This window comes from Echinops telfairi, unplaced genomic scaffold (genome assembly GCF_000313985.2).
Source record: "Echinops telfairi isolate 266 unplaced genomic scaffold, ASM31398v2 ScPeMD7_23;HRSCAF=83, whole genome shotgun sequence".
NCBI lineage: Eukaryota > Metazoa > Chordata > Mammalia > Afrosoricida > Tenrecidae > Echinops > Echinops telfairi.
In genome coordinates, this window is record NW_022103920.1 from 39754235 (window position 1) to 39772291 (window position 18057).

General features: G+C 38.9%; 1 protein-coding gene across 1 annotated transcript in view; it reads left to right on the top strand.

Annotated features, from left to right (window-relative positions):
• Positions 1–13689: 13689 nt before the first annotated feature.
• The window catches only part of SYPL1 (synaptophysin like 1), a 24838-nt gene continuing 20470 nt past the window's right edge, over positions 13690–18057 (top strand). Inside the window, exons 1-2 of the mRNA XM_045288945.1 lie at positions 13690–13714; positions 16815–16834. Of these exons, the coding sequence (XP_045144880.1) occupies positions 13690–13714; positions 16815–16834 (45 nt within the window). The remainder of the gene's footprint in view (positions 13715–16814; positions 16835–18057) is intronic.

An 18057-nucleotide genomic window follows, 5' to 3' on the forward strand; every position in this document is an offset into this window, starting at 1 on the left:
CAGTTGAAATCAGAAGGACAGCATTTACCCGAAGACAGCATCCAGAAGTCTCAGAAAACGCAGAATGGAAACCGGACACACAGGGAGAACATGAGACAGTAATGTTACATTGTGAGGATTGCAATCACTAACATGAAATAAAATGTGTATGGATTATTGTTGAATAGAAAGCTCATCTGCTCCACAAACCTTTATTCATCTTGAAAAGTGTGTTTATATTGTGTTTCTAGAATAAGAACTCAGAAGGCCAGGTTAAAATGACAGGCTACTAGACAGGGATAGAAAGGAACTAAAAACCAAATGTTCAAACCAAGCCGGTTTCAAACATTCCAAAACATGAAGTAAAAATTTTCGTTTGAAACCTCAGGTTATATCATGGGCAACAAATAGCCTCAATTTTTTTTCAAGGCTAGCAGCCAATTCTGATATCAGAATATTGATTCATCTCAAAGGAAATGAAAATAATAGAAAACTCTGAAATGATTTTAAAATAAATATATTTAGGTTCTTCAGAGAGATATAACTGTATACTTGGCTTAATAGTTGTTTAGGAAGAAAGGTGACAGAGGGATGCTTTTGTTATTTAATGGTTAAAAGAAGCAAAAACCATCTTGCTGTCTATTTCAGCATGAACTCTTACATCTCATAAGCCATATTTTGAAGGGTGATTGAACTGTATTAGCAGGCCATTTAGAATTTTCTATGATTGTGTTTAGGAAGGAAAAGGAGAATGTAGAAAAGTGAAATGGAAGCATTTATAACAGTGCACAGTGGATATAAACTGAAATATTGACATCAACAACACTTATTAAAAATTATTTTTTGTAAATGCATTCGATCTTGACACATTAAAAAAAAATCAATGCTTTGGCTCCAGGCGTCTGTTCTTAAGATTGTAGTAACAAACATGCTGTGATAATTCATTTTAAGTACTGACTGATCGTTTGATATAGTAAAAACAGCCTGTATTTGTTTTTGCACATAAATATTCATATGAAATATGCTTTTAAAGATATTTCTGATTTCATTTATATTATTTTACAAACTGAATCTTGGAGAGAAAATAACTAAAATAGAAGACAAGATTAATGATGACACACACCAAATAGAAGTAAGGATATTACCACTTCTTGCTTAGTGCTGTCGTCAGTTCTGACTCATAGCAACCCTACGTACAACAACTAGAGCTATATAAAAATGTACATAAATATATACCCACCACCACTGAGTCAGTTCTGACTTATAGTGACCCTGTATAGGAGTCTGAGACTAAATTTTTGTGGGAGCAAAAAGCCTCATCTTTCTCTCACAGGACAGCTGTTGGGTTTGACCCCTTGACCTTGCAGTTAGCAGTCCAAAGCTTCCCTTAAAGAGCCACTTAGGACTCCTTATAAGCATGCCAGAAGGCTTTGAAAAGTTCATGAAAATTCCATTATTTTAAAATTCCATCTTCCCATGAACTTTTTTGAAGCTCCTTATACATTTGTGTGTTATGTATATAATGTAGGTTTATATTTTACTTTTTAATGCCACAAGCATATTACACTTGAAAAATTTTTGTTCACATTTTAAAATCCGTAAACAGCTGATTGCCACACTGCTTATGATTTCTAATAATAAATATTTTTCCAACTTTTTATCTACCAAATAAACTTTTTTTACCTTGTAAATTATTTGGCTGATGTGTATAGCTCAAATAGGGTGTTAATGTTTCCAGTTTATTTTTTAGACATTGTTTGAGTTAATCTGTTGTGTTTTTTTCCCACTTACAACCGTTTGAGTTAATATGAGCCATTCTTACTACTATTTTTCTGGTTTTGATATTAATGCTGGTTTTGTTGTTGTACATCTTACTCATAATATTTTACATACATTGTTACAGTGCACCATTTTGGGGGTGTTATTTTCAATTGTTCACTTGCAGATCTTCAATATATAAAGATTCTGATAAAATAAATAATAGTGAAAATGCAGTATTTAATATGAGAGGGATTATCTGTACTTTAGGAACTGATAAATTCTACTTTGGAGACTATGCTTTAGCAAACCAGGCTATATTCCTGAGGTGATTGTGTACTGTTGAGTCTATTCCGATTAATATTGACCTTGTAGAACAGAGTAGAACAACTCCATGTGACTTCCTACACTGTAGTCCTCCTGATGGGAGCTGATTGCCAGTCTTTTTTTTTCCTCAAGAGGCTGGTGGGTTTGAACTACTGACCTTTTCATTAATAGCCAGCACTTACCCATTAATTCGTCAGGGCTCCTGGGCCTTGAAATTGCAGCTTTCTAAATAAGTGAGGGATCTGCTGTGATAGTCATCCTTACTGGTTACTCTCCAAGCAGAATTTCATGTCAATTGTTAATTTCAAAGTGGCTAAGAAATATAAATTAGCATATTTTTTTCATTTAACATTCCCATTGCCATTGAGCTGATTTGAACTTATAAAACAGAGTAGAACTGCTCCATTGAGTTTTTGAGGCTGTAATTCTTTATGGAGACAGACTTCCTCATCTTGTCTTGTGAGCATCAACTGGTGGGTTTGAACCCTTTCCATTAGTTGCCCACTGCTTACCCCACTGCCTCTTTAAATTCACATACTCTGCTATGGAATCCATCATTCATAGCAGGGGTCCTCAAACTTTTTAAACGGGGCCAGTTCACTGTCCCTCAGACCCGTTGGAGGGCCGGACTAAAGTTTAAAAAAATATATATGAACAAATTCCTATGCACACTGCACATATCTCATTTTGAAGTGAAAAACAAAATGGGGGAAAAAACACCCTGCGGGACGGATAAATGTCCTCGTCGGGCCACATGTGACCCTGGGCCGTAGTTTGAGGATGCCTGGTTCATAGTGATCCTATGGGACAGGATAGACCCTGCCCCTGTGAGTTTCCTACACTGTATCTCTTTGTGGGAGTAGAAAGACCTGTCTTTCTTCCGTGGAGCGGCTGGTGGTTTCAAACTACAGACCTTGTAGGTAGGAGCCCAATGCCACTATGCCACCAGGGTTCCCAATTAACAATCCAAAATGCTTATAGAAATGCTTGTAAAGCAAATGAGTGAAGCCAGTTGTTGGGAAGAAAAAGAATAACTGAAAGTCAATTATGGTTGAGGGTTGTTGAATCAAGAGTAAGAGCAATCTGGAAGGGCGCCTTAAGTGACATCTGCCCTTCACTTTCATGTGATTACTGCCTTAAGAGAATGTGATATTGCCACAGCTTCTACCACCCTTTCCTGTCTGCTTCCTTCAGAAAAGTTGGAAATCCAAATTTTGTGCACTATTTTATGATAGTAAAATATTGGAAAAATTCAGATCTAAAAAACAAGTACTGGAAAAGACCATATAGATTTATCTGCGTGAATTAATGGTATATGACTTCTAACTAGATCAGGATAATAGAATTCTAGGGAGAGGCAAGATGATTGGATAGTTTGCCCTTGGATTGTTTTGTATTTCCTTAAAGCCAGAGTGGACTTTGCCTCCCCCCCTTTTTAAAAACATAAAGACCAAAATCACTAACAAGATAATACTCAGAACAAAAACATCTTTGTTGTGGTGGCTATATAAGATTAGAAATGTGGTTTTATTTGTAGGTTATTAGAAATTTATTTTAATTTAATTATGCAGGTATTTAGTGAGCATTTGCTGTAACAAACTTTCTGCTAGCTAGGCACTTAAAATTCTAAATAAGACCAGCTGTAAAGGCATGTGGCATAGGAGCAGGTATAGGTACTGTCCTGGAGAGCCACCAGCTGTGGTGCAGAGTGCCATTTATTTAATTTTTATATTAATTGAGAGCTAATTTTAATTTTAGAAACAAGATACACACAAAAGTGCCTACATTATGTACCTAGGTCTATAGCAGTTTAGCAGACAGGATAATGAATTCTACATAGGAATTGGGTAGGGCTTTGATGAGCTTTTTAGAGAATGAGGGGCATTCTTGGCAGAAGAAAAGTGTGCGTCTAGGACTTAATACATGATATATTACAGGAACATTAAGTAATACAATGTGACAGAATCATACAGGATCTAGCAGGAAGTATAGTGCAGATAAACAGTAGGAAAATGTTGAGGTTAGATCAGTCATGCATGTTGTGTTAGGCTGGGTTCTCTAGGGGAGCAAAACCAGTAAAGCTATATAAATGGGAAGGTAAATCCACAAGTATTGCAACAAAATCATTTGTTATTGTTGTTGTTGGGTGCCATCGAGTTGGTTCTAACTCATAGACTCATAGTGACCCAATGTGCGATAAAACATTGCCTGGTCTTGTACCATCCTTACGTTGTTCTTTATGTTTGAGCCCATCAATGCATCCACTGTTATCTGTCCATCTTGTCGAACATCTTCCTCCTTTTTGCTGCCCCATTACTTTAGCAAGCATGATGTTCTTCTCCAGGGACTGGTCATAAAAACCTTTATTAAACAAAAAAATATTTAATACACAAAAAGTACTAAAATGTGAAGCTATTGTTTTTCGATATATCTTCCAGCAAGTCTATACATGTCTGAAGACAGTGTTTCCATCTAACCGTCCCCTGAAGAATTTCTTCAATCTGTACCACTAAAACACCAGTTTGGCATCCTCAAGGAATTAAATCGTGTTCCTTTTATTTGAGTCTGAGGAACAAAAGTAATGTGAAAGGGTAAAATCAGGGCTGTAAAATGTATGGGATGAGGTTTCCCAACAGAATTCTTGTAAGATAGCTCTTGTTATCTTTGAAGTAAGAGCAAGTATGTTGTGATTTCTCAGTTTACTCTAAATTTTTTCATAATAAGCCCCTGTGATCATCCTGTGTTCTTTGAGGGAATCTATCAAGAGTATTGAAATTCCAGAAGATCGTCATCGTAACCTCCTTTGCGGACTGGTCCAGCAGATCTTCTTGGAGTCCACTTTTTGATTGGACCTTTATTGAGAAGCCTCCCTAACAAGAGTCCATACTTGGGTATTGATGAAAAAAATTTGTGTGAAATTCAGCCTTCCATGGAACACAGAGACAAGATTTAAACACATTTTGTTTGAAATAAATTTGTGTTTGTATGAACTAGTAGCAACACTTTTTGACATGTGATGTAGGTGTATGTCTGTGTGTGTAGAGATTTCCCCCCCCCCCCCAGGAAACAGTTATAGATGCTATTAAGTTCCAAATTAGGAAGTCAGGCATTAGGCTGGGGTGGGGGGTCGAAGTGGGATGTTGGGGGGGTTTTAGTGTTAGGAACGTCCAGTCCATGGGCCATATAAGGCCAGCAAAATCAATACCATCAGTAATGTCTGAATTAGTGTTCTCTGTTTTACTTCTCTAGTTTATAACACAGAACTCAAAAATTCATGATTAAAAGGTTTATTAAGAAAGTTAAGTAATGCCAGTGAGAAATGCTTGACAAAATTATGGTAAGCCTGAAATACTCAAAGGATGTACCACTATGCCATTAGCTTCAACCTGAATGCATTCAGCTCAAGCCTGTGGGTAAGCAAACCCAGGTCCTTGAATTAAATGCCCAGAGGCACCCTACTCCAGTAAGCCTCAGCTCAAAGACACTCAGCTCCACTTCAATGGGTCAGCAAGTCCAACATCCCCAATTAAGTGCCCAGAGGCTCTCAACTCCATAAGCCAGCCTCCTGCTCAAAAGCACTCAGTTTTACTTTCTTCGAGGGTTAGGATGTCTGTCCATCACTCTGTTCCATGCTCTGGCTGCTGGTTCTGCTCTGATGTTATAGCTGTCATCAGGATCCAGGAGGTGAGGTTCACGTACAGGTCCAGGGGACATGAGCCACTTCTGACCCTTGACTGATAACGAGATCTCTCCTCCTCAGAGGGCTCATTTTATACAGGATGCCAGTCCAGGGAATCTGGTTCACAGTTAGTCTCAGGTGAATCCTATCAGTATCTTCTCCAACATTTTTACCAGACCCATCTATGCAAGGAACGGTTATTTGGTGGGAGTGAGACTTTGGCTAGAGGAGCCACATTAAATAATTCACTGTCCCCGCACCAGCTAATATTATATGCCTCATTTAAGAGAAGCCTTTCCAGCCATTACATTAGGGGTGAGTTAATTGAATATTTGACCAGTATGGCCCATGAATGATGTTATAGATATCCAAATGGCCCTTGGCAGAAAAAAGGTTCCCTACCTCTGGGCTAGAGGCATCTCCTGGCACCTGTGGTTTCAGGGACTGACAAACCCAAATCAGGAAGTCAGATAGCAAGCTGATGCCCATGTCAAGTACTGAAGGTAAGATGATGGTAAGTCAGATGCAGAATTGAGAGAGCTTTGCCAAAACATACATATATGTATATGATTATTGCATGTATATTGTGTATATATGTTTATGCAAAAAATATATATCTATATATTGCATGCAGACCATACCCGCAGGAATGTGGTTACCTTTCAGCTGGTTGGTTGCTCATATTACATCACAAAATGGAGGATGCTTACATTATCTTACAATGTGGAAGGGTAGTCAGTCAGTTCAGTGTCTGTATCAAGCCGCTGAGAATCAGTCTAGCTAAGTTGACACATAACAGTAACCATCACTTTGTATCTCTTGTCAACTTGGCCTAGTACCAGTTTGAGAACGCCTGCCTTAAGCCATGCATACTTTATAAATAAAGACGATTATAAAGTCATACTTAACAGGATAAAGCTAACATGGATACAACCAGAAACATGCTAGTTCTATTTATAGCTTACATCTTATAAGTAATGGCATAAAGGAAAGAAGAATATATTTGAAGGTAAATCAAAAAGTAATGATATAAATCATAGAAACTTTACTAAACAAAAAAATATTAAAACATCAAACTTTGTGATTCCCAAGGGGTAATTTTGTATATACATAACATGTATAGTAAAACAAGAAAGGAGGACAACATTTAGAGTACTTGTTTTTTGCTACTCGTCATGTTGTTGTAATTGGTGTCCAGAAGTACTTTCTTCCACCACCTTTTCTGTTACTGCCGTTACCCTCAATGAGCACCTTAGCTGGTTGTAATTCCTTGCCTATGAGGCCAACTCAAACCTTCATTCCTGAAGGGCCTCAAGCCATTAGTAGCTATATTGAAATTGAGTTGCTGTAGTTTTCTTTTGACTTTTATCATAGGGTATGGTAGTACTCATACCTTAAGAGATTTCTTGTATTCCAGACATCTCTACCTCCATTATGTAATGCTCTTGATTTCTCCTAGGTCATCAGGTTCAGTCACACCAGCTAATATTTTAACTTCTTTTGCTTTGCATGTCAATCCCAAGGCATAAATCCAAAGTAGCCAGGTGCCGATCTTACCTTCCAGTTCATTACAATCTTGGTTGTGTATCCAGGTGGAGGCATTCTTCCCTTTAGCACCTAAGACCTGTAGATCCATAGAGCATTGAGTCATTGGGACAAACAGCAAAATTTTTCAGGTTGGTCACTGTGGTTAATAGGTTAATGGATGGTGTCACTCCCATCCCCACCCCCACCCCCTTAATTCCTGGCCCATGAACCCTTAGTATGGGAGAAATAACACCATGTATTGGGTGCTGGTTTAGAATATACACAACCTCATGGAGAGCATTGTCCCAGATCTGCAAAGTATTGCCATCTAATTGGTGCTATGATTATGTCTTTAGAAGGCCATTCCATCATTATATCAAGATAGCTGCTTTGGGTTGATGGGAAATTTGATAAGATCCGTGAATTCCATGCACATGAGCTATTGCTATGAAATGAGTTCCTTGACACAAGGCTATGTTGAGTCAGATACCATGAGAGTGGATAAGCCAGTCTGTAAATCCATAGATGGTAGTTTTGGCAGAAACATTTCATACATAGAGGAAAAATCCATATCCAAATACAGAGTAAAATGTCTAACCCAGTAATAATAAAACACTACCCTTTACATGATGGAAGTGGTCCGATGAAATCATCCTGCCCTTAGGTTGCTGGCTGATCTCCCTGAGGAATGGCCCCGTATCATAGGCTGTGTTGGTCTCTGCTGCTTGCAGATTCGGCACTTAGGAGTGACTGTAACCAAATCAGCCTTGATTAGTGACAATTTGTGTTGCTGAGTCCATGCATAACCTCCAACCCTACCACCGTGGCCAATTTTTCATGAGCCCACCAGGCAGTGACAGGAGTGGCTGAGGAAAGAGGGCTGGTGTCTACAAAATGTATACACTTGGTTGATGAAATCTTCATCTGCTGAAATAACCCTTTAGTAAGGGAGCATTTGTATGAGACGTAAAAATCTTAACTTTTTTGGCACATTCATAGAGGTGTATGTATATACCTCTGCCCTACACCACCTTGTCACCAATTTTCTAATTGTGTTTCTAAGTCCCTAACCATCTAGTCAAACCATTGGCCACAGCACATAAATCAGTATACAATCACAAATCTGGCCATTTCTTCTAAGCAAAAAGAACTGCCCGGTGTATTGCTCCAAACTCTGTCTGGGAAGATTTCCCGTCACCACTGTTTTGGAGGAGGTCCCAGAAAGGGACTGTAGTGTTGCTGTCATCCACTTTTGAGTGGTACCTGCTTATCGTGCAGAACCATTTGTAAGCTAAACAGGAGTTTTCTCATTCATTTGATGGCGAGGAATTCTCCGTGAGACCATAGGTGCATACTGAGAGAAGGAAAGTAATGTGACAGGAGTGGGGACTGTGAGCATTCAAGCCACTCTTCCTGTAACTTACTTGTGTCTTCATGTTCTGTTTGATCCACATATTGTATATACCTCTTCCATTTAACGATGGAGTACTGCTTCCTGTGTCTAACTTTATGACAACATCAGAGAACACCTAGTTTATGCTGAGCAGGTCAGGTCACCTGGTCACTTGGTGGCCCATGGCTACTAATTCAGTCTTTTTAAAGGCTCAGCAACAAGCTAAAAGTTGTTTCTCAAAAGGAGAGTAGTTATTTACAAAAGATGGCAGGGCTTGGATCCAAAATCCTAAGTCTTTGAGATGTAGTTAACCAACAGGGGCCTGCCAGAGACTCCAGACAGCATCTCACTTTGCCATTGAAGCACATTTTAATCAGTTGGGTCATATGACCCAAATGGCAGAGGTATTATGTTGTCTCCAAAATCCAAAGAAGCTCACCAGGGGTCATCCCTCCTTGTTAGTTGTAGGAGGTGCCAGCGTAACAACTTACCTTTTACTGTAGAAGGAATGTCTTAACATGCCCCACACCATTGGACCCCTAGAAATTTCACTGAAGTTGCGGGGGGGTGGTTCTAAAGTTGACATGGTAATGATTGTACAATTCTCCTTGATATGATTGAACTTTTGAATTGTATGATATATAATTATGTGCCAATAAAACTGTTATTTAAAAAAAAAATTTTTTTTTCACTGAAGTAGAAAGCACCTGAATTTTGAGGGGTTAATTTTCCATCCTGTAGCACACAAATAACTTTCCAAATGGTCATTGATATTTCTTCCTTACTCAGCCCAGTCACCATGTCATGAGTGTCATGGATCATTGTGACATCTAATGTAAGGGAAAGATGGCCATAGTCCCTGGGGACTGATTTAGGACAATAAAGGTATACTGCTGGCTTTGCCTATTGAAGGCAAACTGCTTCTGGTATTCCTTTGAAACCAGAATTGAGAAAACAGCAATTGGTCAGCTTAGCATATCAGGTACCAGGAGATACATTAATTTGCCTTATTGAATCCACGTCTGGAACAGCAGCTGTAGTTGGAGTCACCACTTGGTTAAGTTCAAAGTAATCCACTGTCATTCTCCAAGAGCCATTTGGATTTTTTGTACAGGCCAAATAAGTTTAATGAGAATGTATATGGTGGAAATCACCTCCCCTGCATCCTTTAAGCTCTTGATGATGGCATTAATCTCTGGCATCCCTCCAGGAGTGTGATACTTACTTTTGGTCTCCTAGTATCACAGGTAAGGGGCAGTTCTAAAGCTTTTCATTTGGCTTTTCTACCATAATAGCCCTTTATGCCGCATTTCAGGCATCCATTGTTGGGCTTTTGCCAGTTGCTGAGTATGTCTGCTCTTAGTTTTGCATTCTGAAACTGGAGATCACTACAGGATGGGCTTGGGAACCTGTTGTAAGACAGTTAAGAGCTGAGACTTTATTAATAATTTGACTACCACACATCCCTTCTCTGGTGGGTCATGGTTATATTTTGGGTCTCCTGGAATTAGTATCAGTTCAGATTCAGTGTCTGGTAATCCCGGAAAAGTCTGATAATTTCCTTTTCCCCTGTGATTAAAGCCAAAAGACTAAACTCACTGCCATCAAATCTGTTCCAACTCATAGTGACCCCATAGGACAGGGTAGGACTGCCTGGGGGGTTTTGAAACTGTAATGGGAGTAGAAAGCCTTGTCTTGTTCCCATGGAGCAGCTGGTGGCTTTGAATTTCTGACCTTGAGCTGTGGTGGTGAACTTCACTTCTAGGCCTTAAGGGTGACTAAGGGCAACAATTTTGCAGGTTTTATGTTTCTTTCCAGTTGATAAACTTGGCCATTTTCTTAGGGTTTTAAGTTTTGTTCCACATTTTTCTGCCATTCCACGTAGGACTTCCTAATGTGATCTCTCACAGAGCAAATGCTAATGGTAGCTGGCCACAATCTAATTCTTGAGATCTTCCTTTTTTTTTCACTGAACCTCTACTTCACCAAGCATGATTTCTTTCCCTCCTGATAACATGTTCAAAAAACATGAAGAGTTTCATCATCCAGCCTTCTAAGAAACATTTTAGCTGTACTCGGGTATATTCAGAATTCCTTACCAAGTCCATAATTCGAATGAATCAATTCTTTACTTATTGTCCAGTCGTCGCAAGTGTATGAAGCAACTGAGAATACCGTGGCTTGGGTCAGACACACCTTAGACCTCAACATGACATCTTTGCTCTGTAACAATTTAGTCTTTTGCAGCAGATTTTCCCAATGTGATTCTTTGATTTCTTGACTGCTACTTTCATGAGTGTTGATCATGGATCCAAGTAAAATAAAATCCTTGACAAGTCCAATCGTTTCTGTTTGTTGTAATGTTGCCCATTGGTCCAGTTATGAAGATCTTTGTTTTATGTTGAGGTGTACTACTGAAGGCTGTAGTCTTTGATCTGCATCACTAAGTACTTCAAGTCCTCTTTGCTTTCAGCAGTCAAGGTTGTGTTACTTGCATATCACAGGTGAATGAACCTTTCTCCAATCCTGCAAGGTTCTTTTTGTAGGCTGGCAAGTCTCAATTTCATGTGTCAGGCTGTAGACTTCTTCTGGATCACATGGTTTATTGCAGGGGCTGACAAACTCAAATTAAACAGGTCCAATGGCAGGCTGCTAGCTCACATCCCAAAAACTGGAGGTCAGAGGCTGAAAAGTCAGGTGCAGGATAAAGAGGATATGAATATTGTCTGAGTATCCCTGTATACTGGACACAGACCATACCCTTAGGAAAACTGAAAAACTGATTGGCTACTCACATAAGATAAAAAAATGGATGATTATATTGTATTACAATATAGAAGTTTAGTTTGTCCAATGTCAGCTAAGCCATTGAGAATTCTAGCCAAGTAACACTAATCATTATACTTTTTATGTCCAGCTAATTTTCTTTCATTTAAAAAAATCATTTTACTGGGGGCTCATACAACTCTTATCACAATCCATACATACATCAATTGTGTAAAGCACATCAGTACATTCGTTGCCCTCATCATTCCCAAAACATTTGCTCTCCACCCAAGCCCCTGGCATCAGCTCCTCATTTTCCCACTCCTCCCCACCATGAACCCTTGATAATATATAAATTATTATTTTGTCATATCTTACACTGTCCGATGTCTCCCTTCACTCACTTTTCTGTTGTCCATCCTTATATGTCGATCCTTGTAATTGGTTTCCCCTTTCCACCCCGCCCTCCCTCCACCTACGCTCCTGGTATCGCCGCTCTCACCACTGGTCCTGAAGGGAATCATTTGTCCTGGATTCCCTGTGTTTCTTGTTCCTATCTGTACCAGTGTACATCCTCTGGTCTAGCCAGATTTTATAAGGTAGAACTGGGATCATGATTGTGTGTGTGTTGGCGGGGGGGCGGGGGGGAGCATTTAGGAACTAGAGGAAAGTTGTATGGTTCATCGTTGCTACACTGCACCGTGACTGGCTCGTCTCCTTCCCGTGGCCCTTCTGTAAGGGGATGTCCAGTTGCCTACAGATGGGTCTTGGGTCCCCAATCTGCACTCCCCCTCATTCACAATGATTTGATTTTTTGTTCTTTGATGCCTGATAACTGATCCCTTCAGCACCTCATGATCACACTGGCTGGTGTGCTTCTTCCATGTGGGTTTTGTTGCTTTTGAGCTAGTTGGCCGCTTGTTTACCTTAAAGTCTTTAAGGCACTAGATGCTATATCTTTTAATAGCCGGGCTCCATTAGCTTTCTTCACCACATTTGCTTATGCACACACTTTGTCTTCAGCGACTGTGTCAAGAAGGAGAGCTTCATGGAATGCCAATTTAATAGGAGAAAGTATTCTTGCATCGAGGGAGTACTTGAGTGGTGGCCCAATGTCCACCTGCTACCTTAGTACTAAACCTATAAATATATACCCATAGATCTATCTCCCCGTCCGCATATATAAATGTATTTACATATATACATGCCTTTATTTAGACCTTTATAATGCCCTTTGCCTCCTAGCTCTTTCCTGTATTTCCTTTTACTTTCCTCATTTTCTTTTCTCTTCTTTTCTTTTTGTTAGCTTTAGAAAACCATTGGGGAAATCCTCTTTAAAAAGGAGTGGCAAGGTCCAGTATTTATTTTAGATCATTATGACATTGCTTGAGACAGATCAGCTATGTCTAATAGAAATATAATGTAAACCACAACTAGAAGCCACAGATACAATTTTAAATATTGCATGCAAAAACAAGTAAAAAGAGAAGAATGAAATTCATTTTAATAATATATTCTTAACCTATTATTTCCCAAATACTCCCATTTCAACAAGTATTGAATATATAAACTTTATTAATAAATCATTTATCATTTCTTTCTTAGTAAGCATTCAAAATCAAATATCTATTTTACACTGTAAGGTGCTATCACATCAGTTCCGACTCTGCAACCCTGGTCCTGCACCATCTTCAAGATCATTTTCATTCATATGAAGGTTGCAGTCTTTGATCTTCAATACGTCTTTCAAGTCCTTTTTGCTTTCAGCAAGCAAGGTTGTGTAATTTTTATGTCACAGGTTGTTAATGAGTCATCTTCAGCCCTAATGCTGCATTCTTCTTTGTGGACTATAGTTTCTCTGATTAATTTGCTCAGCATGCCAAAATCAAACCAAACTGACTGCCATTGAGTCAATTCTGACTTCATAGCAACCCTATAGGACAGAGTAGAACTGCCCCTGTAGTTTTATGAGACTGTAACTCTTCGTGGGAGTAGAAAGTCTCATCTTTCTCCAACATACAGATTGAATAATTATGGTTAAAGGAGTCAATCCTGACATACATATTTTCTAATTTTAAACCACATCAAACCCTGTATTCTTTTGAATGAATACCTCATGATCTGTGTATGTAGGTTCCCCAGGAGTACGATGTCTTCTAGAACTCTCATTCTTCACAATATGTGTTAGGCTGGGTTCTCTAGAGAAGCAAAACCAGTAATACTTATGTAGGTGCATAATGATATGTTTCTATCAAGAACCATGGCTCACACCGTGGTAGGAGCAGGTAAGTCCAGTCCAGTTCAATTGTATGGGTCAGATATTAAGCTAGAGGCCCTTTGAACCATGCAGCTACCCAGGGTTGATGGATCAAGAAGATGACGCAGGAAAACCACAGGCTGGTGGACGTCAGCACATCAGGCCTGTGGCTGCCAAGTTGAACAAATCCAAGGTCGGAAGGCTCTGATGACTCCTAGAGTTGGTTGGCAGACCATATGGCAGGCTGTTGATAGCTCCCAGGGATAGTAGGCTTGTTGGATCAAGAACCTATGAGTGATTTGATAGGTGTGAGATCTAGGCCAACAAGAAGAGTGACACTCTCCACATCGTCTACTTAAATACCAGATAGGCCATGCCCCTGAGGAAAAATCATCAGGACTATGATCTGAGTAACTAACTTCTTGGCTCACAGCAAGTCTTATCATGTAGTTGATACATTATGGGGGAGTCTTCAACTGTCAAACCACAGAGAATCCTGGTGCAGTCAAGTTAACACAAAACCTAAATAATTCACAACCTTATCCGTAATTTGTTAAAGTACCTTTTCATAATCAGTGAAACTCAGGCAAACACCTTTCTGGTATTCTCTGCCATCAGCCAAGATCCATTTGACATAAGCATTGGTCAGTGGTTCTCAACCTGTGGGGCACGACCCCTCTGGGGGTGGAACAACCCTTTCACAGCCTCAGACCATTGGAAAACGATTCATAACAGTAGCAAAATTGCAGTTATGAAGTAGCAACAAAAATAATTTTATGGTTGGGGGTCACCACAACATGAGGATCTCTATTAAAAGGTCACAGCATTAGGAAGGTTGAGAACCACGGACATCAGTTATTTGTTATCCCAAGTCGTTTTCTGAATTCAGCTTGAATTCTAGTGCTTCCTTGTTCTAGCGGTTGCAGAAGCAACCATTTTTAAATTATCTTCAGTAAAATTTTATTTTGTGTGTGATATTGATGTTAGTGCTCAATACTTTCCCTGCATTGTATTAGATCACTTCTTTGGAATGAGCACAAGTACAGTCTCTTCTGGTCATGTGGCCAGATGTTGCTGTCTTCCAAATTTCTTGCCGTCGATGAGTGAGTACATCCCACCTGAAGCAGTTCATTGAAACATTTCAGTTGGTTTTCTGTCAGTTCATAGAACTTTGTTTTTTGCCTTCAGTATACCTTGGGTTTCTTCTTCAGCCCCTTAAGTTCTTGATCATGTGCTACCTCGTGAAATTGTTGAATATTGTTGCTTCCTGTATCATTCAATATTTCTTTCACCTTTAGAATCTTCAGTTTTTCAATTTAAGGCTTAAACAATTTCTTCAGTCCTTTCAGATTAAGAAATGCTGAGTGTGTATTTTGTTTTCTAACTCCATGTCTTTGTACATTTCATTAAGTATAATTCTTTTGTCTTCTCAAGCTGCCCTTTAAAATCTGTGTTCAGCTCTTTTACTTCATTTCTTTCTTTTGTTCTAGCTGTTGCAGTCAGCTTTCAAAGGATTTCTGACATCCATTTTCATCTTTTCTTTCTTTCCTGTCTTTTCAGAAATGGTTTTTCTTTCTTTGTGTATGATTTTCTTGATGTTATTCCACAGGTCTTTTGATCTTTGTTCATGTTGCTCAGTACATCAGATTTATTCTTGGAATGTCTCTAAATTCAGGTGGAATGTGCTTATTTTGGCTCTTGTTAAACTTGTCTCTTTGGCAGTTGGCCCCTGGCCATGGTCTGGTTGATGATACTGAGCTTCTTCATTGGCTCTTAACTACATATATATTTACTTTGTTTCCTCTGTATTTCATATGGCAAGGTCCATGTGTATAGTTGCCATTCCGTTGTTGGAAATAAAAAGGTATTTATACTGTATAAGTTGTTCGTCTTTCAAAATTCTATGATGTGATGTGGTATTAATCCTACAATAAGGGCATATTTTCCAACTACAGATACTTCCTTGTAATCAACTCTTAACTTCTACTCAGTAATTATCAATGCATCGTGATTGCATGTTTGATCAATTTCAGACTGAAAATTTTGGTAGAACTCATCAGTTTCTTCATCACTGGCTTTAGTGGCTGGTGTGTAAATTTGAGCAATAATTATAGTACCTGATTTTCCATGTAGGATATTGTCATTGGTTGTGTACTTCAAGATAGATCTTGTTCTTTTGAACAATAAGTGTGATGGTGTTCTGCTTCCACTAGTTATTTCCACCATAGACTATATCATCGATTCACTCACCGATGCCTAGGATATTGATCTTTATATGCTCCATTTTATTTTTGACAACTTTCGATTTTCCTGGATTCATACTTCTGGTATTCCATATTCTGATTACTATTGGATATTTACACCTTTTCTTCTTATTCTTATTTCCTTATCAACAATCAGCAAATGAAGGTCCCAATATCTTTGTTCTCTCCATATCATTACAGTTGACTCCACTTTGAGCGGGCAGTTCTTTCTCAGTCATATTTTGAGTGTCTTCAAACCCTAGGGGTTCATCTTCTAGCTTTATATCAGACAGTGTTCTGCTGTTATGCCAGATCTTCACAGGCCAAGTTTTTCAGAAATAGGTTGCCAGGTTTTTCTTCCTAGTCTGGGTGACGTTACTGGTAAGAGTATTTGAGATTCTGGTGGGACAGCGTTCAACGTTACAGCAAGCCACTACAGTATGGCACACTGGCAGACAGGTGGTAGCAGTTCAGACTAGACACCTTTAATGTGCTCAGTAGCCACACATGGCTTGTGTCCATCTTACTGGATGGTACCATTCTAGATCCTGCACTATAGAATGTGAATGGTGATTATAATGAGATTAGAAATGAGAGGAAGGGTCTGTGTGGTTCTTTAGTACCAGTGAAAACTCATGAGGGCTTGAACAAAAATAGTAGCAGGCGTGATAATCAAGTAAGAGAAGTGTTTCCAAAAAGTGACCTCATACTTGAGGTAGTTTTACTAATTGAATTTTTTTACTCAACATTAGTTTATTTGATTCCGCCATGTTTATCTAACTATGGCTCTGTTATTTATATATTATTACTGCTATATAAGTTCCAGTATAAGATTGTGCCAGTGTATTTTATTAATTTTCTTGTTGCTTAACACTCTTTCCTTAGTTTTTGATATTACAATAATGGTATGGACATTCTTGGATGTGTCTTGTGAAACACACGAGTACACATTTCTCTTAAATTTATATACTAGTAGGTACTAATCCTTTGGGTTTGTGGCATTGTATTGAAAGTATTTTCAGCTGTTGTTGTAGTTGTTCAGTTAAGTCATCTCAAAGCTCCACTAGGGGAGGACCTCCCTCTTAGCACATTCATGTGGTTATGAGCAGTTCTCGATTTCTCACCAAATGAATGTCTCTGTAGGCTGTCTGAGTATCTGCAGAGTCTCCCAAAGTGGCAGGTGTCCCAGAGCAGGTGATTCAACCAAGTAAGAGGAGACAACTAAAGTTTCAGGGTTTTTAATTTATCTAAGAAATGACACCCCATTGATTTTACCAAATTAATTTAGCTAGAAGTAAATTACTACCCTACCATTAATCCATTCCATCTACACTTCAGGGGAAGGAAATTACATTCCACCTCTTGAGGGAAGGAGCATCAAATTTGGACATCACTTTAAAACTACCCTTCTTTCCTCAGTAATCTGCAATTACCAGTTCTGCTAGAGAAAATAATTTTTCTGGATATATTGTTTATTTCTGGCCTCTTTATTCTGTTCCATTGTTCCAATTTGTATATCCCTTTCTTTTTCCTAACTTTACTTGTATGTCTTGAGTATATGCCCAAGACTTATTTCCTACCAGTTTTCCTTAGTATATTCTTATGTCTATTCTGTCTCTATGGGAGTATCCATTTGTCTATCTTCACACTTTTTGGTTACACAGACACACACACACACACACACACAATTGTTGTTAAGTGCCATTAAATGAGTTTCAGCTCAGAAATAGACCCTGTAAACTGTCACATGATCCAGTTCTGCATTAGCCTCCCCATTATTGCTATGCTTGAGCCCAGAGTTGGCAGCTATTGTGACAATCTATGAAGGGGTACCCCCCCAAAATCAGAATTTTTCCCCAATGCTATGTATTTAGTTTTTTAATCATTTTATTAGGGGCTAATACAACTCTTATCACAATCCATATACACATCAATTGTGTAAAGCACATTTTTGCATTCATTGTCCTTATCATTCTCAAAACATTTGCTCCCCACTTAAGCCCCTGGCATCAGCTCCTCATTTTTCCCCTCCCTCCCCACACCCCCTCCCTCATAAGCCCTTGATAATTTATAAATTATTATTTTGTCATATCTTGCCCTGTCCGACATCTCCCTTCACCCACTTTTC